This window comes from Macrobrachium rosenbergii, chromosome 5, assembly GCF_040412425.1.
Source record: "Macrobrachium rosenbergii isolate ZJJX-2024 chromosome 5, ASM4041242v1, whole genome shotgun sequence".
NCBI lineage: Eukaryota > Metazoa > Arthropoda > Malacostraca > Decapoda > Palaemonidae > Macrobrachium > Macrobrachium rosenbergii.
This window is the reverse complement of record NC_089745.1, coordinates 23,846,178-23,872,213: the sequence shown is the minus strand read 5'-3', so window position 1 is coordinate 23,872,213 and position 26,036 is coordinate 23,846,178. Positions and strand designations below refer to the sequence as shown.

The following is a 26,036-nucleotide window of genomic DNA, read 5'->3' as shown; positions in this document are numbered from 1 at the left end:
GAAAAAAATAGAACATTGTTTGAATAACAAAAACAGAACAGGAAGAGGTGATATTGTTATTACAGTTATGAATTAATGTGTCAGTGCCTGTTGCCTCGTTTTCAAAGCGTCATATACAGTATACATACATACATACACAGATATATATTATATATATGTGTGTATATGTATAATATATATATATATATATATATATATATATATATATATATATATATATATATATATATATATAATTATATACAGTATAAATAGAGAGAGAGAGAGAGAAAGAGAGCGTACCGAAAATAAGACTGTACGATTTGTGGCAGCGCAAAATCAGACTTGAATCACATATTGCACTGTTATCCCACAAGCACATGCACAGATTTGAGCACACCCAGACATTCTTACTCGTGCGTTTGGACGCGCACATTCGCCGGAAAACCAATCCCATCTTTGTCTGACGGATGGAATGCAAGCATCACAAAGCTCACATCCGACCTACACACCCACGCGAAGAACTGCAGTGGTGATGTAAATTCAGTCCGTTGCGCTCTTATGCACAGTCATCTAGGGTTGGTTTTAATGCTCTGATTGAGACGGTGAGCTGATCGGGAATACTCTTATGGTTATGTATTGTTATTCCTTCATTTATCTTTTAGATGTATTTTTTTTTTTTTTTTAGTCTTGCTTAATTTATGTTTTAGTTTTTAGGTCATCATCTGTGTCATTGTTTCTGATCAATGATGCTTTGAAAGTGTAGATAATGTGTGGATAAATAGCTCTTAGATTTAAAAAAATAAAAACTTTATAACTTAAATATTATTGTAGCTTTCACATTTTGAGTAAGAAGATTTCAAATGTTTACATTCTGAATATCTCAACCCTGTTAGTTTGATATTCCTTGCACAGCCCCGTCGTTGTTGTCTAAATGCAAATACGCTAGTCTGAGTTATGCCACAGACGTGACAGATTTACTGGTATTATTTGTTTGTATAGATTTTTGGTGTTACTTTTATTTGCTTTATAAGTTGGTGTAAAAAGTTTTCCCCTACGAAGGGACAACTTTATATTGCAGAAGGCAACAGTCACTCCCACTTGTGTTCTCCAGTTTTCTTCATCAGTATTGTTAATGATCTTAAGTTTAAGAATTATCCTTTTAAAGTCGTGAAAAGGGGATTTATAGTTCTTTTTTCTCTGTTTATTCCCTTAATATTCATTGAATGTTACTCGCTTGAGTCTCTCTCTCTCTCTCTCTCTCTCTCTCTCTCTCTCTCTCTCTCTCTCTCTCTCTCTCTTTGAACAGTCTTACATATTTCATTCTTTCTTTGCAAGATGCCACTTAAGAAGGGTAAATTTAATCCTAGCTGCATCGCTCAACCCACAAGTCTTCTTTATTGTCATGTGTTTTGTTGGTTTGCATTCTTACGCGTTTTTTTCTTTTTTCTTTGTGAAGATGACTCACGTCGTCTGCTTACGAGTTTCTTTTCTCCGTGAAATCAAAGAACTTTGTAAGGTGCAGACAGTCAAATTCTTAAGTTACTAACTTTAACCCTTTATCTTTGTTGGTCTGTCTCGAAATGCTAATTAATATGTCCTCTAAATCGTACTTGGGTCTGTTTTTTTTTTTATTCGCATGTTTGGTAACACAACACAACCCTTGAGAAAAACATTAATCCCATTCTTCCATTCACCCCAAAATTAGGTTATATCCTTGACCCAGTAAACGTGACCCCAGACAGTGTAGTTATACTTCAATTGCAGCTCCTTTGTGAATGAGGCTACATTAAAACTCAGCTGCTCTTGTTTTTTTATGGTCTGATTTCCAACTTCCTTAATCCTCGTCCTTATCTTCCTCTTTGCTAGTCTTCACCACATGAGATCAAGATTTATCAAAATACTGATGAATTAAAGATTATTTATTTTCATGATGGTGTGCCATTACTTATAATTTTTTACAAGGATTATCAACTTTATAGATATGACCTATTTGTAGAAAGAAAATTCATGCGACAAAAATGTTTTATCGATGTTTGTTCGCCAGAATTTGAACTTCAAGTGTTTTTACTCTCAGTGAAATGTAACTTCTAATTGAATTTCTTTAGGTCAATTTTCTCGGCTTTTGTGATATCGTAACTTTAATGTCTTTATATTCAGTTTTGAGTGACCTTCTGAACAAGGATTTTAGAAAACTTCACATTTAAATTCAGGCCTCTTCCCAACCCTTTGCTTACTCGTTGTTAACATTCTTGACCCACCTATCCCGTGACCCGCTTCATTTCTCATCCTTATGCCAAACAAAATATTTGCTCTCTAATGCCCATAAGAACGAACCATTTCTATTCTTCTGCCATGCATATCAACACTCATGTCTTATCAACTATTCCCATTTACTTTGAAAAGCTTACTCTTCCCACATTCACCCTCAGCCCTTTCCTCTTTCACACTTGAATATTTCTACTAGTTTCTTCAATTCCTCATCACTATCCGCAATCAGTACTTTGTTAGCTACGAACATCAGCAATTCTGCACTCTAGACGCATTTATATTTCTAATTCCACAGCTTTGCACTTGTAATTGTTGTCCTTTTATTTGACTTCTTTCGTCATGTTAACAATGCGTAGAACAGCCATGGAGATGCAACACCCTCGTTGTAGACCCACTTTTACACCAAACCAGTTTCTCCCCCGTCTAGCACACACACACACACACCCTTGGCCTCCATTATAAAAACTTTAAATCACTCTCAACAGCGTATCTTTTGTGTAAAACACTCGATGAACCTCCACATGATCATGTATCGTTCTGGAATGAGTTCATATACACATGAATACGTACAGCAGAGCGCAAACTAACCTTTTGACCTTGTTTGCTGACTGAGAGGTCCATGTTTGTCAGATTCAGTCTTTTCCTTTTATTTTCAAACTTCTAACAAAACTGATCCAGACAACCTCTTTTTTTCCCAGCCCCACATTATTGTACCTATATTTCAGTTCTTGTCATTTGTATACTAAATAATGTTATGCCCATGAAATTCTTACAGTCTCTTCTATTTTATTCTGTTTATCTCATTCAATCCCTCGAACCTTTCTCTCATTCATACATTCCTTATAAACACTGGCTAGCCATTGAGTTACACTACTATCGCTTGTAATCGACTCTCCATTCTTCAACGTCTTAATTGCCTTTCTTACAGTCAATTCCGTAAGAAACCTTAACCTTACAATAGTCCTTGCCACTTTTGTCATTCACCTCTACCTCTCTTATGTACCCACAGTCGACAAATCTTCAAAATATTCACTCCATCTACCCAGAGTTGCATTCAATCAGGCATCATTTCTCTCTATCCTTCTTTAATTTTGAAACCCTTTCATTCACTGACTTTTTGTCTGTATTGACTATCTTGTAGATCAACTTTTGATTCCTCCTTTGGTTCTTGTTCACTTTCTGCCCTCTCATCTCGACTTCCCTATTTATCCCTCTCTATACTTGCACATGATCTTCTCTCCTGTCGTGGAACTGCGCTTCAAATAAACTTTTTTTCCTTCACTAAACCATTCTTTACTCGTCCCACTACTTATTGCTTATATTCTCTCTTCTTGCCTTTCTGTACCGTTAAATACTCATTGATGTCTCTATGACCCAGCATGGAACATTACAAACTACTCATCTAACGCTGCCACATGTGACTTTTACCGGTGGATTGAGACTAACAGCTTCAGCTGATTAGCAGTATATCAAAGGATGGCTCAGTGGTAAAAAAAAAAAAGTCACTGTAAGTCACCTTTTCCCAACCAGTCTGGAATTTGAATCCCACTGGTGACGAAGCGCTTATCAATATCAATTCCCCCTAGGAGGTGTTTTTCCCGAGGTGGTGAACTGGATATTAAACGACATTTGTAGCATAATACTTTTGAATATTAAAATTGTCACGGTTTATGTAACAAGAATTTACACACACACACACACACACACACACACATATATATATATATATATGTGTGTGTGTGTGTGTGTGTGTGTGTGTGTGTATGGGCGCGTATGTGTGTGTATTTTTAGCAGCCACAATCACCTCTTTAACTTTCCGATATCCTTACCTTTCTGGATACGCTTATCACAAACGCCTTGATTCCGAGCGAGGATTAAGTGATGAAGCTGTCCTTCCGTCCTGGGATTCGAACTTTTGCACTAAAACTACATATGAATATCCCATAATGAGCTGTTTTATGTTGTCTGCTGCGATAGCAATGTAAGTTACGCTAGCTACGGTTGAGTGATAAATAAAAAAAATCACTGAAGCTACAAATGCTTCAGTGACGGTGATGCTATTGACCTGAAATAGTGCAGACCAGCGGAATAGTCTTGAAATTCCCGTAAGATAGGAAAATTAGCAAGTGATATAAACATGAGTGCATTAACGAGGGTAAGATGAAGACTGGATTTATAAAAGATGAAAATTGTCGAAAATGTTTAGACGATATGCAAGTTGAAGTGAATTTAGATTTATTCAGAAGTTCCGTATTTCATAAAAGGTAACATTAGGTAATAGAAGATTCACTTAAAGAGCCGGAAAGGATGTAATCCCGCTTTGTAGGTGCTGTGAAATAGAGGAGAGCCATTTATCAAATTTGGAATGTATGGTAGATTTGCTTAATTTAAATTGAGGTGCGGTACTGCCTTGTTTGAAACGCTTCTGACAGATTAGCAAAAAAGTGTCCGTGAATAATTTCAGATTTAAAACTAATGAAGAGAATTAATGTACGAAAAAAAGCACAGTTAAAGAGTTCTGTTAGGACAAAACACTTCTGATGCATTTTAATGTAGTGAAATATTTTCTTGATAAGCCTACATGAAATAAAACTTTTCGGACTTAAGAAAGCAAGAGAATCTAAAAAAAGTACTGTAATAATGAACTCGGTGATACAACAAGATACTGTTAAACTTATAAAGCTTTTCTGTACATTCGCTAGGCATCAGGAAAGCTGTATGAAATTCTACATAAATGCTTTATTTTGTAAAAACAGTGCTTGCTTTTTTTGAATTGTAGACTAGTATGGTTGTAAGTAGTTGTAAATTAAGTATGTATGGTTGCAAATCTCTCGCCTTTCATGTTTTGAAAATCAGTCCATTCATATTTTCAAATTTGCGTGGTAAAAGCAGCTTTTGTTCTCAAATGGCCTGTTTTATTTATCTATTTATTTTTTTATTTATTTTTTTAGCGTAGGTATCCATACACTGCATACCTTTCCATACCATTGCTCTCAGATTTCTGGCTCTGGACAGGTGTGGATAGACATTTCGACTAAAGCAGCGACCGTGCCTTTGATTCTGCTGTGGATCCCCTTTCGCCATGCCTCCTCAGAATACTCTTAATGTTGTCGATTTATTCACTGAAATACCGGAAATCTGTCAACGTTGTTGCATACACTGATTGAATAGATACTTTACCGTGTTGGTCAGCTCACTGAATTTCTTTCATTTTGCCTGTAGGTGCAGGAGTTCCATTTTTACCTCTGTTTTCCGGAATATTATATACCTTCCCTTTTTCCCAGAGGCTAACTCCCTGTGTTTTCTTTTTATGGAGTTACTCCAAACTGGCTAATCTTTCTTTGTTCTGTAAGCCTTTCCTTTAATTATTTTTTCATCCCATTATTACAAGAAATATTCCAATTTCCTCATATCTTTTATCACTCAAGTTACGTTGAAGGCTCACAGTTTGTTTCCCTAATTATTTATTCTTTTACCCTTGATGAGAACGTTCCAAGTTAGGGTGGTTGTTTCATTTCATGTTTATCATGAAATGCTCTTTTATTAATACAGAAAGAATAGTTGCTTAGGAACCCAGAAGCTCGATCGAAATGATCGTCCGTATGTGATCCTAATCTGCTGGAAAGAAGGAAGAGAAAAGATAAAAATGGAAGATCATAAATATTAGCAAACGAGGAAATATTGAGAGAATGCCGTAGCTTGGCATTTTAGGAAAACATAGTAATTGAGTCGAGCACTGTAAGGTAATGGGGGAAATGGATATAATTTCAAGAATAAAAAGCTTTAAGAGTTTTTTCATTAAAATCATTCGTTTAATTCAATACTTATTATCTTTATTCGGAGCTTGAACCCTACTCATATGGAACAAGTGCCTTGTGATGTACTAAATCGAAAGTAGCACTAAAATCTATTGGAATTACTCTACACTCAAAACCCTTATCAAGGTTCTCTTGCAAATGGTATGTCAAGCCTAAAAGGTCATCACAGGTACCTAACTGCTCCCTATATGCATATTGACTATCAGCGAATAACTCTTTAGATTCCTCATATTTATATAGTGGCTTAAAAATAAGTTTTTCTGCTACTTCAGAAAGCACTGTATACCATTCGTGTCCATTTTGCGATATTCGTTCATTCCTTGGTATTTGGAAATCCTCGACCTTTTTAAAATCTAATCTCAAATTTCTCTTGCTCATTAAAAGCATTTACTATCTGTATATATATTTATCTGTCTTTTTTCTCATTAATAGGTCGTTGAAGTCCCCGAAGAAGACTCAGATCTACTTCCCCCTTCTGCTGTGAGGGACTTGAAGATCTCAGTGACAGGCCGGAGGACCATAATGTTAACTTGGACGACCCCTGGGGATGACCTCGATTCTGGAAAAGGTAAGAGGGACGATAAAGAGTGGGTCTTTTACGGTTATCAATATAATTTCAATCACTCACACACACACACACATGATATGTTCAACTAAGGAATACTTATCTTTCAACTAGAAAATGAAATGGTTTCCAAACGTTTACAACTATCCAGTGTGCAACGCAAGCAGCAGAGACATGCTCAATACGAATAGCATATTTAATCATATTGTTGAAATGTTTAATAGTTTATTCCCTTTAAAGTTTTTTTAACATAATATTACCTGTGTTAGATATTTGAATCAATGAAACTGGTGAATTTTTCAGTCTAGCTCTTATTGTAAATCCGTAATCACTCTGAAACTTCAAGAGATATGAGTACAAAACTTAGACTAAAAAGATTGGTCACATGCAGTCTTTGGGATTCAGCCCTCAATCCTGATGTCTTTATGCAATTCGGTGGACACTGAATGCGAAAAAAGGATCTTTTACTAAACTGAAATTTTGGCCGCAAAGCACAAACATTCAAACTGTAATACGCAACCGTTTTCTTTAGGAGAGTTGTATATGTGGACCAATTTGCAATTGGATAGGTGCAGTTGTTCGACAAAAGAAAATGAACACACAGCAGACAAGTTTTCAAAGATTATGTTACCTGTGTTCCCTTGGTAGGATGCTCTTGTTTCACACCCACTCTTACACCAACAATGTCACTCTCCCTCTACATATTCTAACATGCTTTGCATTCCTCAAAAAGTTCCAATCACTCAGCTACTTGCCCTTTTACTCATGCTTTAGCAATACCCTTCACAACACACTGCAAGTTTACCAGGTCCAATTATTCCACTCTTCCTCCATGTATCTGATCTATACATTTTCTAACCTCCCTTTTCAACAACACTACAGAATCATTATTCCTTTTCTGCAAGACTTCAGTTCTCTCAAACAGCATCTTTTCAATTGCATTCTAAAAGTGTATTCTGAAATTTATTTGACTACCAACCCTTCCTCCAACTTTCGCTAACCCCCATTCCAACTTTTTCTCCCTAAAACTTGCTCTGTTCTACCCTTAAATTTTCTTGTTCACCACTACAAGATCGTCTGTTCCCTCCTGTGACTACATTCTAAACACAATACACTTCTCATTTCATAATTGAACCTCTTATTTTTTTATTCCCTTCTCTGTATCCATAACCGAAAGTGATTCCATCCTTGAATTATGCTTACTAAACATGGCTATAATTATATCTTCTATGTTTGCGCTTGTAACTCTTGTCCATATCTCATCCACTTTTTATAAAACAATTTTCTTGCCTATTTCAGTTAAATTCAGGCCCACTGTTTTTAACTCTTCTGCTCCAGCCACAATTGCTTTCTTTTTTCACTGTTGGTTTAGCAGTATGATTATTAAAGATACCTTCTGTCGCTGTTTTTCTTAATATTACATCCATCAACTTGCTCCTCATTAATATTACTCAGTTATCTCATAATCCACATTATCATTCCCCAGGCGTACTTATGAGCATTCTTCCTCTGAAGTCACATATTCCCAACAGTCAAACAACTTTCAGAATGTATTTCTTTACGGTTCTCTCTCTCTCGTTTAATAAACGCACGTCAGACTGCCAGTTACACTTATTACATTTTTATCACTTTTCCTTTTAAATCTCCGAGCTCAGCCACCCTTTTTCAGTATCAAACACAGTTGGGTATAGATTCCGACTCTACCAGAAAGTATTTTGCTCTCATTAATACACTTACTGACACATCTTTTCATCTGCCATAGTCAGTTTTACCGACATAATTCTTAAACAAACGCATGTGTACTTCACCTATCCCCACAGGCTCCCTGACAAAAATATTACCTTTCCATTTTGATGATTTTCACACTGCCCAGTGAGGAAAAACATTCTCCTAAGCAGTGACCTTTAACCTTGGTCTCACTAAGTGCAAAAGCATCAGCTTTTCTACGTGAACACTAGCATTCGTTTCTCTTTTGTATCACAATTGTATCACAACGATGTACATTCAAAATCCTAGCCTTTGATGTTTTGTTCCTAACCTTTTTAAACAAAAGACGATTTGTTTTAATTTCCCAGAGCAACAAAGACGCACTTGTAATTGAGTTAAATTGTTAGTTATGGGAAAGTTTGACAGCATGAAGAAAGAGCTTTAGTTGAATTAATAGTTATTCAGTGCGTAGGGTGTTGAAGATTTACGATACATAAGATAATTTGTTAAGATTGACTAGAAGTCTTTAAAATGAAAAGAAAGTCTGTTAGAATATGTAGATGGTTTTGGGACAAAGTTGTACAATGTCTTCATGGCGGTTTGGAATCTTTAAAGATGGAGTAACATGAGCAGTCAGAGAAAACAGAATAGTTTTAGTAGAAGACAAAGTTGTAAAAGAAATTGTAAAATAAATTACGGAATTTTTGCACTAGTTCTTTTTGAAAAGTAAGTGTTGAGTCTTTTGCAAGCAGAAAGGACTAAATCTGTCCATATAAGCTCTTTGCATAGTATTTGTTGCATATAAAGAATTGAAACTGTGTGAGTAATATGGAGATATTTAAAAAAGATATCCAACCTAATCTATTCTTTGAATAGATTAGAATCTTGTAGATGGTCCATTTGTGAGGAGTAAGGATTGATGAGTGGAAGACCCAAAAATTGCTGGGTAGGTATGGAAGTGTACAGGATAAAAGTGTACTGTAAGGTATAGTTTGTGTAGGTTGTTTTGAGGCACTACAGATGAGCTGTTTGTATATGAAGCTCATCCCCTATTTTGTAGTTAAAGTACGAACGTAGCAGCGACCATTGTCATGTTTTTACTGAAACCATCTCCTGTTTTGGGGGAATGGGATAATGTAAAGAGATTCATATGTACAAACACACACACATACATACATGCATATACATATATATATATATATATATATATATATATATATACACTCACACATACGATGCAATATGTATGTATATATATGTGTGTGTATATATATATATATATTATAATGTATATATATACATATATATATGTGTGTGTATGTACGTAAGCAGATAAATGGATAGTTATAATGCTCCAGGTTAATCACCCTCCACGTTTGTGTTGAATCAAGACATCATTATCTGGTTCGTCTTTCTTATCTCAGAGTTATGAGTCAGTGTAAGTTAATGATGTGTTTCAAAAGCCCGTCTGTCCTTTAAGTAATCGACTTATCAGTGGATTGCGGTTTCCTTTTTACCATCAAGGTGATAGAAGATAGAAGGAAGTTCAGTTAGCAACGCATAACTTCTGACTGTCTAAAAATACGTGAAGATTTTCCGGTAAGGTTCTAATTCCTACTCCATTTCAGCTCTTGGTGGAATGTGCATTTTGAGGCATTAGTTTAATTTATCCAGTTGGGCAATTGCTTTTTTACAGCTTTTAAATCATTATATTACTGGAATACCTTGTTTCACCCATTTTCCTTAAATGCGACTCGTATATAAAATTATCCGTTTGTTCGTGTTTGAGAAACAAAATAATTGAAATGATTAATACTATAGCTGAAATCACTTTCGTACGCTATAATCTTTTGGTGCCTTTACGGAACTGTGAAGAGCTCTTTGACAGTATTTTTTATTTCATGGGCTCAAAATGAATTTGTTATCCATTTCCTTACGATTTACTGTGCGGATAAAGAGGGGTACGAAAATATAGAGTTTTATTTTCTGCTCTCATGCTGATTGAAGGTAAATCCACTTGTCATCTTTGCTCATGGTGAATGGACTAAAATTGAAATCGTCACTGTGAACCACCACAAAGTGAACCTAATTGTATTGTATACTCGTATATTATATTGCCTCATTACTTGGGATACGTTGCTGAAAACAGTTGGGGTTGATACATTTTAGAAAATTAAATTATTTAACTACGTATCTAGATAATCAAGTATCATTACTTTTCTTCAAGTGTCTCGATACATCATCCGTCTCTCTGACACTCGCTACGACCTTCGGGAAAGGCGATTCGACCAAGCCTCCTCGTACACCGAGCTCGATCTCGATGACTTACTCGAAGCCTCCGGAGTCTACCAAGAAGCCGGGACTAAAGTCAAGGTGACCGTTAACGTCGAGGAGAAGGTTCCTGGAGGGTTAAATCCAGGGCAACAGTATTACTTGGCTTTTAGGAGTCTCGATGACTTCAATAACACAAGGTAAGGCTCTTTTTTCGTTCCATATATATATATATATATATGTATATATATATATATATATATATATATATATATATATATATATATATATATATATATATATATATATATATATATATATATATATACATATAAATAAAATTTTACTGATGTGTACACAAATCATAATTTCCTTAAAAACCAGAAAACGCTTTTACCATTTCGTCCCTTACACCTCAGAATCTCGGAAATTCTGTCGGCGTCAGTTATCAAAGTCGTCACGACGTCTTTGTTTATATAATGAATCAGTCATTGATTACTTTCTTTCTAGAGTTTCCAGAATTCTAGAATTTGTTTCAGTGTAAAAGGAAGGTTTATTATCAATGTACTTCCTCGCCTTCGAACTGTATTCTTTCCATTTATCTGGGCATTATCTTCGTGGATTGCACAGCTGCAATTTGGCGGTCCTGTCCCTCATGGTAGCTTCTTCATTATGGTATGAATCACAGAAGAAGAACCCTTTAAGACTCATATGAGACAATGTCATTGATGAATTTGTAAACGGAGAAATATAATTTTCCCCAGGTGCCTTATTTTCGATCCTTTGTTTGCAAGTATATTACTCAATTTCCAGACTTATAGAATTGCGAAATTTACCTCTGCCAGTAAGATTTTTGACATTAAATGGAGAACTGATTAGTCTGTCGGTCTAATTGCTCCTGTAACTGCCGCGCCACATAGTACTGAGATTAGTGCCCTTCATCTCATTAAAGTTTTTATTAACTTTAGTTCTCTGTTACAGTCCAGTGTCGAATGTTGCTACGTTCACGTTGCCAAAACCACCCGCAACTACAACAACTACAACAACTACCACCACCACTACAACCACCACCACTCCACCAACATCAGTTGCCACAACAACGACCACTCACCCACCTACGACCAGCAAGGAGACTTTCAGAGACGAGAGAACAACAGAGGAATACAAAAGCGTATTTGAGACATCCAGCGGTGAAACTGAGCACACCAACCAGATCATAGCAACGCTGGAAGGACAAATCGTATCGAGCCCTCCAGAAGACGAACCCCGCAAACGAAGAAAAGAAAGGAAGAAGATTAAGGGAAGGAAGAACAGGAGGAGGAAGACGAAAGGGAAGAGAGTCAGGACTGAAGAACAAGAAGTGGAGACATTCGATTCGTCAGTATATTTTCAAATATTGCAAAATATCCAAAGGCTGAAGGACAGCTTCGACAAATCTAACAGAGGCTCTTAGCTTGTCATAACAGGACTCATCCAGTCTGCTGCACCACAGCCTCTTTGATTTTGGCAAGAGCGCTGTCTTATGTTTTTTACTGAATGTGATTATTAATCATAGCTTTGTCTTCATAATAAGGCTTGATTATAGACTATATTTCGCTCTGGATTTTATAACTTATGTCATACCTTCAAAGATAGAAAAGTTGGGAAACTGCTTTTGCTTGTTCAATAACGCCTAAATGTTTATCACATATTCATGTTGTAAGGGGAAAATTACTGCGTACTTGATAAACCCCAAAATTATTCTCTGGGTTTTCACCTTAGAACTGCTAACATCTGCATGGCGATTAACCGGTCTAATATATTACTGATATCGTTTCATTTTTATTAATACTTTATTTATAAGGATTTAGTGAGTATCGTTGACATTCTTTTGCTGACATTTCACAGGCCCGTTCGTCTGTGTATGATTCTGTTAGAATTACAGCGAATTACTTCATGTAAAAGAACACTAAAAAAAAGATGAATGGTAAAGGGGGTTTTGCTTGGTAGTTCGGTATCAACATATAATAAATTTCTGACATTTTTTGTCAGCATAAGCCCTAGTTCTGATACCATTAAACTGATAACCGTGACTAAAAGTTTTTAAAAAGTTCAGGATAATGCTGCAAGTGGGAGTAGATCAACCTGGAGCGTATCTGTTATTTTCAGTATTCTCAGGGTCGTTCAAGATTATTATCAGTTTACATTACTCTTGTTGCAAAAAAAAAAAATACTCCTAGAGATCTTCAAGCGCCAAAGCCAGACCTTTTTTCAGGCTCTTGTCTTTTGACTACCGGAACTTAGCTTTGTCTCTTGAAACAGAACATTTCAAAAGTAAGATGGAGATTAGGATGCGCTAAGGTCATACAGTGATCCAAGTAGTAATCTGTACATACCATATTCTGGAATTACATTAACCATTGCATCAGTTGTGGAGCGTTAACATTTGTACAAAACGTATCAAGTTGGAACCTGTTGAACTTTTTTTCATACTAGAACATTCGATAGTCTTCAAATATTTAGATGTTATTCCTCTTGCATATGTTTCTTTAAAGTAGAACTCGGTCATTAATGGAATATATCATACTAATGTGCCATGTGTCAAAAAATGACTGTTGAATTTCAGTAATTTTGCTGCTGTATCCAACTTATAATACATCAACTGTATTATGGTCACTATGAACAATAATTTTTGAAGTTCAGTGGTTCTGAATTTCAATGAATGAAGGTAAAAAAATTTAGATTCTGGCTAATAAGGTCCTCTCATTTTGCGTCATACTATATTGTAAAAATTACCTTCAATAACTTTGCCTCCATCAATGCTGTGCACCTCAAAGGTCGTCGGTGTCTTTTCTATGCTTTCACCTACACAAATCTCCACTTGTTCATAGTAGCCTTGTTCATAGTTCTCACCCAAGTAGGTTTAGATCTTCCAGCTTGTTTAATGCTCTGAGGAACCAAGTTGACATTATCAAGTTCTATTCTCGCGGGTGATACATAGGACATGTCCGATCCATCTTCCTCTGCCCTGCATCATTATCTCGTCTGCATAATACGAAACTTCCAGAATTTTCGTTATGGTATCATAATTTTCACTCTTCATCCTGCCATCAGACACCAATATTTTTCTTAAGGCTTAATGTCAGATTAACAAAATCTTTAAAATATATTTTCATTGTCATACCATGATTCTTTTCTGTAGAGCAATACAGATTATACTAATGTAACACATAATCTTTCTTTCATACAGTTTAACTATTTTTTTCATTTCCAAATCTTTTTTAGCCCACTTATTGTTTGATTTGCATTTTTTACTCTTCCACTGAATTCCAACTAAAGAGAACGTGCATTGGATACCAGTGCCCTTTAATACTTGAAAGATTCAACCTCATTAATCCTTCCTCCATCTAATGTTATACAGCTTTATGCATACTCTGTCCTCATAATTTATATTTTCATTAGATTTATTACGAGTCCTATCTCTCTAGATATACGATGCACACCCAAGCAGGCATTGTAAATCACGTGATATTTTTCAGATTAAAACAGCTTCATCTGCATAGTCTGAGTCTACCATGTTTCTCTATTGTTACTTCAGTCAAAACTTTTTCTTCCATCTCCAACCACTTTTTCATTATAAAATCCGTGAGAAGGGCGAAAACAAAGGTGACATGACATTTCCCAGGAGCACCCTACATTTTATTGCAAATTCACTTGACAAGACCACATCAGCTTTAACTTTGCATCTACTCTTCCACTGATAATGTAGTAGCTTTGCATATTTAAGTGGAATACCATATTGTCGTCAGATATTCCTCGATATTGGTCTGTGAACGATGTCAAATGTTTTCTCGAAATTAGAAAAAGCCATTGGAATTGGATTTTTTAATTCTATACACTTTCACAATATATCTAGAAACAAATATTAGCTCTTTGCAACTTCTGTCTTTTCTAAAACCAGATTGTGCATGCCTTGGTGTTTTATTAATATATCTCTCCAGCCTTTTTAGAATAAGCATACTAGGTATTTACTTCCCAGCTGACCTAAGTCTAATGTCTCTAAAATCATCACAGTTATTCAAGTCACCTTTCTTTGGTACCTATGCTGTGACTTCCAGTTCCCAGTCATCATTCTTTGCTTCCCCATTCCATATTCTAGTTAGTATACGAGGTGTCATTTCAGCTTCAGCTAATTTCATCATATGCTTGTGTTTTCCATCTGTTAAGCATCGTTATTACTGATTCCACTTCAAAAAGAGAATCCGTTCATTAGTACACTCAGTCCTTGAATACTTTATTTGTTTTACTTTGCGTCCATGACCCACCTGGAAGTTTTTACGTGTAGTACCTTGTACCTTTTGCTTTTGTCTGTTCTCCAAGGTGTCCAATGTTCCATCCGATATCCAAGGCTAGTAACTGTCGTGTTACCCAATATCCTAGTACTTTTTTTCCAGCGTACTGATATACATTCCAGATGCAAATCATTTTCGTTATCCATTTGCACTTAAATACTCATCAGCTTTTTTGTTGGGCGTTTTGAATTTCAGCTTTAGAGTTCATTCACTGGTGCACAGCTCACTGTAATACTCGTATTGCATTGCTTCATTCAGATCATGAAAGTAGTGATCTAATGCTCAGTGCTCTCTAGTCGGTCAGTGCTTTTTCTACGTTTGGTGATAAGAGCATACTTACTCCTTCTCTGTCAATTTCATTTGTTCTTCCTGAACAAATATGTACTTTATCTCCTTCCATGGTGCGCAACCATCCGATCAAAATCCCTTGAATTCGTCTGCACCCTTACAATGTGATTCAACGTTCTTATGTTTTAATTTCCTACTTCTAATTTATCCTTAAAATTTGTGAAATGAGAGGTTCTTAGCAACCCCCAAATAACCTGGGGAAGGAGCTGTTTCTAAGTTTTACCTCTCCATTAATATGTCAGAGTCCATAAAGGCCTTATAGAAAAAATTACCGCATAATAACTTAAACCAGTGTCAGATACGTACAAATTGTGCACCGTTGTCTTCGAAAATGCATTAATAAGCATTTGCATTGCAATGGCTGCCATAATTAGCAATATACTATGCAATTTATATGAACGAATAGGCTGTTTTTCGAAACTGTCCAATAAACTAAGCACTATATATGACTGAAAAGGCAAATTTATGAAAGTTGTGTATTGTTAAAAAAAATATCTTTTACTTTACTTTGGTGGATATTTTTTGTGTAGCAGTTATAATAAAGTGTAGACGTTTCTAATTTTGGCTTACTTAAAGTCGCCATTTTTACCTTGTATTTTGCTTTTTTGAAAATACGGCGATAACCAAACAGTTCAGCTTCCAAATTATACTAGATTGATTCTCTTTGAATGAAATGCATATTTACACAGGATGATTCGAAGACATATATTGACGAGCAAGTTCTGTATATAGAATCATATACTTTTATTTCTCCTTACATTTAATGAACAGTATGCCATCATTTTTATATTTTATTCTCTTGATTTTTGGATAATAAGGGAAAAAGGACACCTATTCGTGTTTAAAGTGAGACCCATGAAGCAACTTATATACTGATCAACAAAACGTTCAGTAGTCTGATTATTTTCAGTAAATCCCACTTCACACGCTAAACACATTTGGAGAAACATTCGCACAGCATTATAGGTCTTGTCATTGTTCTTATCTTATCAATGATTATCCAGTATCTTAAGGCAAACGTTCCTAACGAAATTGCAGCGATCATTGACCGCTGTGGCTACGCTCTCTGCTTGAAGATAGCAGAAAAGGCGCAATAGGAAAAGAATCTGTTCATGTTACTCCACTGATTCTCATCAAAGGTCAGGAATTCATCGTTGCTTGGTCCTTGATGAATCATTGCCCCCGGGTCTCTCTCTCTCTCTCTCTCTCTCTCTCTCTCTCTCTCTCTCTCTCTCTCTCTCTCTCTATATATATATATATATATATATATATATATATATATATATATATATATATATATATATATATATATATATATATATATGAATGTCTTTTACTGTAATACCACAGTGTAATATGAATATAAGAAGGCCCATAAAACACTATTTGAACGTTGCAACCATATATTTCGAGCACTTCCTTCTGTGCCCCTGTTCACTGGTGAAGTATGGACAGTTGAAATGTTACAGGAGTATATATACAAATGCTCGAAATATATGGTTGCAAGGTTCAAATAGTGTTTTATGGGCCGTCTTATATTCATATATATATATTTCATGCCCTGTCTTTACTGCTGACCTACAGCGTTTATATTGTGCATGTTAGTAACTACGATTTCAAAATTAATATTCATGGCCTGCTAACAAATAACTTTTTTAGTTTTTAAATTATTTTCCCACATCGGCGTTTCGTACAGTAATTCTGTTTACGTAAGTATAATTTTTGGGAAGATTATAATGATGCAGCACTAAAAGAAACAGTTGATAAATAAGATTAGATTATTAATACGATTATTTCAAACTAAAGATTGGATTTTCCCAATAACGTAACGATAGTTATTATAAGTTATGTATTAACTATATCATGATTTCCATACGCTATTGATTTTCAATTACCTATTTTTAGTTATCACGCTTTAAGTTTTAAGCCTCAGTTTTAAAACAGCTTTTAAGTTTATGTTCTGTCCTCCCTCTTTATAAGATCAAATGGTAAATTCTTCATATATATAAATTCTTATTCATCATCCGTATTATTTTCAAATACCTATACATACTGTAAATCTTATTTGAGTATCATCGATAATACTTCTTGCTCTTATCAAATAAAAGATCACTTTTTCTCAGTGACTCAATTTTCTACTTCTCCTAAGCACAATCATTATTAAAGCTCCTGAAAGATTCCTTTCGTTCATCATTTACTTCTCGGATTTTGTCTCATTTTCAAATTTTTACATCATTGTCACTAAGTCTTTTCATGAAATAAGAAAAGAATAAATGGGACCTTCCTGGCTAATTTTTGTGCTTGTATTTTCAAGTGAACAGATTTTCAGTGAATGCGTGTCCTGTTTAGTTATCCGCATAAGATATTTTATTCACTTTCTGAGTAATCCATTTGTGGCTTCTAACCAAATTACCAATAATGAGTATTTAGTAGATTGCTTTTCCAAGACTGGGAATTTTGTAAGGCTTTTGTAAAACGTTACCTTATTTAGTAATTATATATATATATATATATATATATATATATATATATATATATATATATATATATATATATATATATATATATATATATATATATATATATATATATATATATATATATATATATATATATATATATATATATAAAGATATTTTATGTTTTTATTGAGTTTTTCTTTTTGAGCCGTGAGCATCGTCCTTCCTGGAAGTATTAAGCTTCCCTACTTGACAGCAGTTATGAACATCCTTTCGTTAGATACTGAAAGCGCCCTTGTACTCCGTCAGATACAAATACCCACCAGGATGCCTCGGCGACGACGGTCAAAGCGTGGGAGACGGGAAACTCTGCGACGCCATTTCATCTCTGCTGACAGTCATCGACTACTTTGAACAGACAAGGGAATATAAACATCTGGACTACCTGTCTGCAATCCTCGTCACGCTCAGGAATCGGGCTCAGCCTCACTGGAGGATTGATTGATTTAGTATTACAGAGTACTGGAAAGAGAAAGAAAGTGTGAGAGAGGAAATGACAGTGAAGACTTTGAAAGGAGATGGACACTTGACTGTATATTAAATGTTATGACTTCTGCAAAGACTGTGTGATACAATTGGTAGATATATTTAATAAATTAAATAAGTGAAGAATGAAAGGTTCGTATGATGTAATGTTATAATGAGAATGAGTGAAACCAAAAGGCTTATAATAATTAAGCTAACACATTTCATATTTAGATTCCTTTTAATTATTTAAGAAAGTTTCTCTTCACTTATTTTACTTATGCTCTGTGGTTGGTTCTTACATTCATAAACAAAGGTGCATTACTCTTAGACTTCATGTAGGAACGGGACATTAATTCTAGTTTCTCTAATTGCTACACATAAAGATATGATTAGGTTATATTTATAATGTGATACGTTACACTTAATAAAATAGTGTGTAATAATAATATGTTTCATTATCAGTGGGTGGTAGAATGATGCTATTGAACTATAAGCAAGTTTTATTGGTCGATTAATTTGTCGGTTTTTGTTTCTCTCTCTCTCTCTCTCTCTCTCTCTCTCTCTCTCTCTCTCTCTCTCTCTCTCTCTCTCTCTCTCTCCCTTAGTGATCAATAATAATATCAGATCTTTAATATACTCTTCTTTTCATAAAACAAAGTGCTTTCTCCCAGTAGATTCCTTCTTAATGAATGAGGAGAAATGAAGTATTAGTTATTAAAGACATTTGTATTTGTTCCTTTGTGTGAAGGCGTGCGGCATGAACTAATGGTTTTACGTTAACCGTGGCCCACACGAATACAAGAATGAATCCGGGAAAATGAGGGCAGGTAGTGATTTCCAAATTTAACGGTAGAGGGAAACCATCACCGAATCAGGGAGTTGATTGGTTGCTAGTCTCCGAAGAGTTAATATGGAAAGTCTTCAGTAAACCTGGCTTGTTATCTTATCTTTAAATGCTTCCGCTTTGTCAGAAGGTAATACGTACTACTGTTCGAAATGTATAAATATCCAAATAAAACCAGCTTACGAGGCATTTGGCTTGCAAAGCAGTCATCCACAGAGCAGCGTATATATTTAAGAGAGGTGAAAATAAGAGTGAAGAGAATAGCAACGGAATATCAGATGTTTAAAACAAAACCAGTATTAAGTAAATAATTGTGCACAATACTTGAAAGAAATGGAATCCAAGATCAACCGGTGTGGCATCTTGGTATATCTGTAAAGTGTGGATGTTGACACTGTAAAGAACGCAACAAAGACTAATTCTTGAGAAGCAAACGCAAAAGTTGAGAGCTGATTTTTCTTCTTTAAGGTAAAACTTATGGAACTTGATTAAATATATTTGGACGATGGTTTAAGTCCTGATTATCTTTGCTGGATAAAGGAACCACAGCTTTGAGTAACTTTGTTGTTGGCATATAGACAGGAGAACATTCCAAAAATTGTAAAATAAAATGCCTGAAGCATATGTCATTAACAACACTTTATCTGTCAATACAGGAAACCTTGCAAACAACATTTAGCATTGTTGCAGCATTTCATGAAATGATTTTGTATTCCTGGGTAAAAGCTTGAAAAGTGTTCAAAATCACGAAGTGAGGGCACGATTAAGTATCAGCTGACCAATAGTTTAGTTGCAAGAACCCAGCCTAAGATCCCATTTCTAATTTGCTTATTTGTTCTAAATCTGCTAAGGCTAGCAGTGACTAGTTTACCATCGGCTCTTGTGAAAGTTTCTTAGTCGCACGCCGAGGTCTCGTCTTTTGGACACATAACACTAGAATTTTCTATCTGCAAGGTCTGCTTTAGTAATGTCTTCTTGATTGGCAGGTTTTCCTGAATTCTTATTTTTCTCTAGTTTTGCATTCGTAAGCCTCTTGTACTTTGGGTCCATTAATTTTTTCTCCTTCATGATTCTTTGATAACTGATCACAAAGTACGGTTTTTGGACCGAGACAATGCCAAATTTACATGAATCAATAAAAAGCAAAATAATTTCTTGTTGGCTTGCAAGATGAAAACTGTGGCCCTTTAGAGCATCAATAATTCAGATGTTGAAGATAACATGTACCAGGAGTTGGCAGTGTTATCAGTGTTATCATCTGTTTTGAGTCTCTCCAAATTACTCAGTTATTGTGGTAATTTTCCTTGAAGTGAGTATAACGATGAAATTTTGTAACCAGCACAGCCACTTAATTATACCAAGACCCAGTTGGAGTTGGTAGCACTGAAAGATTTCCCTTGTCATATTGCAGTATTGTCGAAATAATGTATAAATTTAGACGTACTAATGTGATTTTTTCCGACCTAGAAATCCCAGTCAGAGAGTCAGCTGTTTGTCTCTTCAAAAACACCATGGGCATGGCGACATGTGCAAAAATTAATATTAAGTTGGCTGCTCTGTAACACGAACTGCTAGGATTATATTAACACACCATTCTGAAAGTTTCATATCTGCGGATAATCAAAATTATTTAGAGATTTTTGTGTACTGTGCAATGACGTAGGAACTATTATTGGAATTATTTTCAGCAGCATTAAGCAGACAGACGCTCATTGTCCGTCTCGTCCTTTTTCAGAAGTAGATGAGGAAACCCCACCCATGAGTCTTGACTAACAACTTTATTTAGGCTAGAGCACTTGTAGTCCTTGATTGAAAGGAAGATTGGGCTGGCAAGTGGCTACATTAGAAAAGAACATATCTTTTTGTATGAATCAGCAGATCAACCACCTGTGTTCTTTAAAGATAGTAAACATCTTTTATCTCTATCTGCGATTAATCTAGTAACTGACTTCGTTTAAATATTCTTATTCCCAGTTTTGGAAAAAGAAGGCGAGAAATGCGAGAAGAAGCGAATATGATGAAATTGGCAAAAGCCTCAATAAAATGGAAATTAATTTGTTGTAAATCAATTACTCTGACAGCTGTGAATTAATAAGAGGGTTTTTTTGCCATTGTATTTACAATTAATTTGTTTAACAGCATGACTCGGACCTTTTACACTCAAGGTGTATGAAGCAAGACTTAGGAAGAAACTAGATTTGTCACTGGTTTTTGATGTGCTGGCCGAATAGAGGTGTGGGAAGCACCAGGTTAAGTTGACGGAGTGTTTGAACGTACTTTTGTGAAAACATTGCCTGGAATTAGATACAAATTGCGCAGAGAGTTTAATTACAGTATAAAAATTGAAAAAACACTTTTCTCATATCTTCTTAAACCACAGAAAGGCAATGTTAAAAGTGAGCCACAAGAGTGTCAAATCCTAATATAGTACATTAATCCGTGATTGGGAACTTGTTGGAAGTAATATGCGACTCTTTGAGCCAGTTTACTGCTAATTATGGAGAACTAGTGTGTTTGCGTTTTATTAACAACATGATTAGAAATGTGGATACTTAGGGGATCGTGTACCACTCCTTGTAGAAATATTTGTAACAAGAAGCACCTTAGTTCTTTTTTACAGTACCTTTGACAAAGGTATGGAGGACATAGACAACCATGGCATGGGCCGTTTAGTGTTCATGGAATATTAAACTGCTGACTTCCGCCGTACGTCTGACTTTCACTTTATCTGGCATTGCCTTTCTTGCAAGAAAAAAGGATCAAAATATATTGGCTTCGGAACGAAGACAGCTACAGCAGTAAAATCATTCGAGATAATGCATTAAGTTTATTCGATAATCGCTGGCAATGTTAAGCCAGTTTAAAGACTGACAGACCAGTGCAACTCTTCGTCAGTGAATTTCAAGAACTTTGCTCTATCAAAACTGCAATTTAGATTTCCTCTATTGTCAAAAGTATATTTGCGCTTGCTTGCACGAACCCATATATATACATATACATATATATATACATATATTGGAAAAATGGGCATATACAGTAGTGCATGTATCTGCACGCATGTTTCCGTTCATTTCCCAGGTGATGAAAAATTAAAGGAAGAAAGAACTCTTGCTTATTCCAGGTAGTGAAACCACTCGAGATAAGATATCGAATACCACGAAAACAACGACGACTTGTGCAAAGGATGAGTTACCGAGACTTGAATTTTTATAAGAGTTTGATAGCTGTCTCAGATCGTTGTCTGAAGGAATCGTCTTTCTTCCTTCTTTTTTCTTTATCACTCGAACTTTTTGGAATATTTCGACAAGCAAGTCGTCCTTGAGGTTCTTGGGTTACTGGGTTTAGAGGGAGACTTTAGTGGCTAGGATCCTCTTTTATTTGTTTGATTGTCGTGTTGCTTGTATATATTTTTTCTTGATTTATCTGTAAATTATAGAAATATATGTGTAAACGCATGGATTTCGTCGTACAAAAACAGGGTTTTGTTTTCTTTAATATAGTTTACTAAGATTAAGCATTTTCTTTTTTGCAAAGGTGTATATGCATATATATATATATATATATATATATATATATATATATATATATATATATATATATATATATATATACATATATATATCCTCTCTGGTTTCTTTTAAATATTGATACAATGCATGGGACCGCAAACCCACACACGCCCGAATACTTGGTGACTCAAACCACTCCGGGAGCAAGAATGCTGTCATTCTTCTTTACAAAAATTCCACGGGAGTGAAGAAAACCATTGTCTTAGGTTTCAAAAGTAGAGGGTCATCTGCCATTTATAGGACATTTTCTCTGTCGAAGATTAACCATCCTTTTTACTAGGCGTTTCTTCATTTAGGTAGATATTACATCGGTACCCTTGCCATTCGCACTCCCTAGGGAAGCTGTGCCCAAGATATACCACTTACTACTACTGCCGTAGCATGACTGTAAACAGACTAACCTGATATACATGGTTATTGTTGACCTTTAGGAAGAGTACCACCAGAGGTGCATACCCATACACTTGGTGTTTCTCTACTTATGGATGAAAAGAGTGGCTATTGGTATATCTGATCATTATTTGCTTAAAGCAAAAGTTGAAGAGATATAATATTATGTTTATGAGGGAATGGAGCCGACGAAAATGTGGCTGTGATTGTAATTGAGACACGTCATTTTAATGAGGGACTAAGTTGATTTTATATGGAGAAAAATGAAAAATTTTAGGCTATGGTTAATGACAGTGGTGGACGGAATAGGCGCGCAGTCTGAAAAATGCCATGTTAGGGTCATAAGGATGGTGGGGCGGTCTGTGGATATGGGAGGGTAGAATGGGGAAATTAGAAAAAAGTTGGTGGCTGAATGAAGGTGATAATCGGTTCAGTCACAGAAAGACAGGAGGTTATTTCAAGTGCAGTTGTATGTCAAAAGGGATTACCCGCAGGCGTACAGGGGGACGGATAGGGTAATCAAGAAGAAAGTGAGAGAGAAAAAGAAAATAAGAAGTGAAAATAAAGGGGGAAAAGGTGAGCAGGAACCTGTGGAAGAACAAGAACTTTTTATACAGTGGCGTTTCTTCAATGAAATAACGTATCCTTCTTATAAAGAGTATATCAGAGAAGTATATAAAAATACAACAACGGAGACCTACTGTCTCACAACTGGACGTCATGAATTCGAGACAAATCTTAGTGACTTTGGTTTGTTTATAACAGCCAAACAACCATTATTATATAGGCATTTTTAACGTAGACAATAGAAATACCATACAACTTAACACTTGTTATAAAAGTTATACGTACAGAAGCAATGAATACATAATAAAACAAAACATCAGTTATGAATAGGGAAACGTAAGCGCCTTTGTTTTATTTACAGATCAAGTCTAACCAAAATAAACCTTTATACATGAATATCCTAAGAAATATCGGGTAACCATAGCGTTCAGGAGGTCGCCTTGTTCATGTTGGTTTGCGTAAAGCTTTTGTAGGAAAGTCATCTGTAAATGATTCAGAATTCTTAGCCACCGGACTTGTAGAATCCTTATGAGTGTTTGTTTCTCGCTCTCTTTCTGCCAAACCTGATATAGTTGGCAAGTGCTCTAAGATTTCTTTTGCATATTGTACCTTCTATTTTGACTGTGTAGGAACGAGGAGCCACTTCTTGCATACAAGTACCAGGTGTTCAACGCTTACTTCCTGGTAACTTCATGTGAACGGTTTCTCTTGGCGTTGTGGATGCACGCTTTCTTGATGATCTGTCGTAATACCTGGCTTGTTTACTTTTCATTTGGCAATACTTATACCATCGTTCTTTATCAAATATTTTAGATGTAAAATATTACTTTTGCAAGGCATCGGAGTTTTACATCTCCGGCCCATCTATCGTCGTGCAGGGCTAGTATCCATCCCTTCTCATGGAGTATTTCTCCAGTTTAGTAAACATTTTGCAAACAACTTCTTTACAGCCTTCTGTACAAAATTGAGGTCCGTTTCTGTTTCTAGTTGGTCAGGAATTCCAAATCTAGCAGACACGCTCTACAGTTCTTTTATCAGGCTTTTCGAAATCTGATTTTGCAGTCTAGCTGCTTCAGTATAGTTACTGAATTAATCAACTCTAACAAGTAAAATCCTGTCATCGGAACAACAAATATCACCTGCAATCCTGGCCCATGGTCTTTTCAGAAAGTGGTGATTTTAAGAGGTTCTCTAGCCGTCGAATCTCTCGTCGATAAACAAGAATCACACTGTTGAATTAATGCCTTCAAACCTGACGACATCCCTGCGCAAAGAAGAGCTCCTTGCATCCTTTTCAGACATCCTTTGAGTCTTATGCAACCTTGGTGATCTACATTTAGCATCTCCTGTCGTAGGGTCTTGGGAACTATAATGCGATTACCATTAAAAAAAGACCAACCTCAGTATGAAGTTCATCTCTGGTGTTTCTTTCCGAGTTTCTAGCCATCTTTTAGAGATCAGCTGTGAAACCTGCAAATTTTCATCAGCTGTATGTTGCTTGAACTCGAGCAACCTTTCGTCTAACCATAAGTGTTTCACTATAATATACAGTTTCTAAACTATTTACAAACTTTGACAGGCTTGCGACTTCTTTCAAATTAGCACAGTTAAGCTTGTTAGCAATATACGTATTATTGCCTACCACATATTGGACACAGATTATACTTCTGTAAGTAAAGTAAAATCCTTTGCAAATGAGCAGGGGCAGCTCTAGATTCTTTTTGAATATAGATTCCAAAGCCTATCATCACTTTGTACAGTAATTTTATCTACCAAATAAATAGTGATGAAATTTTTCACACGCAAACACTATTGCAAGGCATTCTTTTTCTTTCTGAGCATATCATTGCTCTGTAACACTTAAAGCTCTTGAAGCAAATTCAACTGGCTGGCCTTTCTGCCAAAGAACAGCACCTACCCCATATTGAGAAGAGTCAAACTGAACTGTAGTTTCATCCACCAAGTGGTAGAAACGAAGACCTAATGTTTTTGATACTGTCTTTTCACTGCTTTAAATGCCTCCTCTTGAGATTTCTGCCAAGTAAAAATTACATTCTTCTGAGTAAGTTTGTGTAGTGGTTTTGTAAGATCTGCTAATCTTGATAAAAATTTTGACAAATACTGCACCATTCCTAAAAAAAGACATCATCCGGCCACATCTGTGGGTACAAGCATTTTTGTAATTGCTTTGACTTTAAGATAATGGCTGTAGCCCGTTGGTGCTAATTACATGACCAATAAATGGTGCTAATTAACACAATGACCAATAAATGGTAATTTTGGGGTGGCTGTTTGCTCTTATCTGGCGGTGCAAATTGTCCTTCGCCGTGTTCACTGGGGTGGCTGAGAACTTAACACAATATTATCTTTACAACGTCCTTTGCTGTGC

At 35.6% G+C, this 26,036-nt stretch overlaps 1 protein-coding gene across 8 annotated transcripts in view; it reads left to right on the top strand.

Moving 5' to 3' along the window:
* LOC136838599 (uncharacterized) overlaps positions 1-18,720 on the top strand; it is a 77,227-nt gene extending 58,507 nt beyond the window's left edge. For 7 of the 8 annotated variants that reach the window (XM_067103824.1, XM_067103827.1, XM_067103823.1 and 4 more), the window contains 4 exons: positions 6,501-6,636; positions 10,568-10,811; positions 11,593-11,988; positions 18,059-18,720. In XM_067103824.1, coding sequence (XP_066959925.1) covers positions 6,501-6,636; positions 10,568-10,811; positions 11,593-11,988; positions 18,059-18,254 — 972 coding nt within the window. In that variant the 3' untranslated portion in view covers positions 18,255-18,720. Of the gene's footprint in view, positions 1-6,500; positions 6,637-10,567; positions 10,812-11,592; positions 12,118-18,058 lie in introns of all 8 variants that reach the window. The other variant, XR_010853052.1, reaches the window with a different exon arrangement.
* The last annotated feature ends 7,316 nt before the right edge of the window (positions 18,721-26,036 follow it).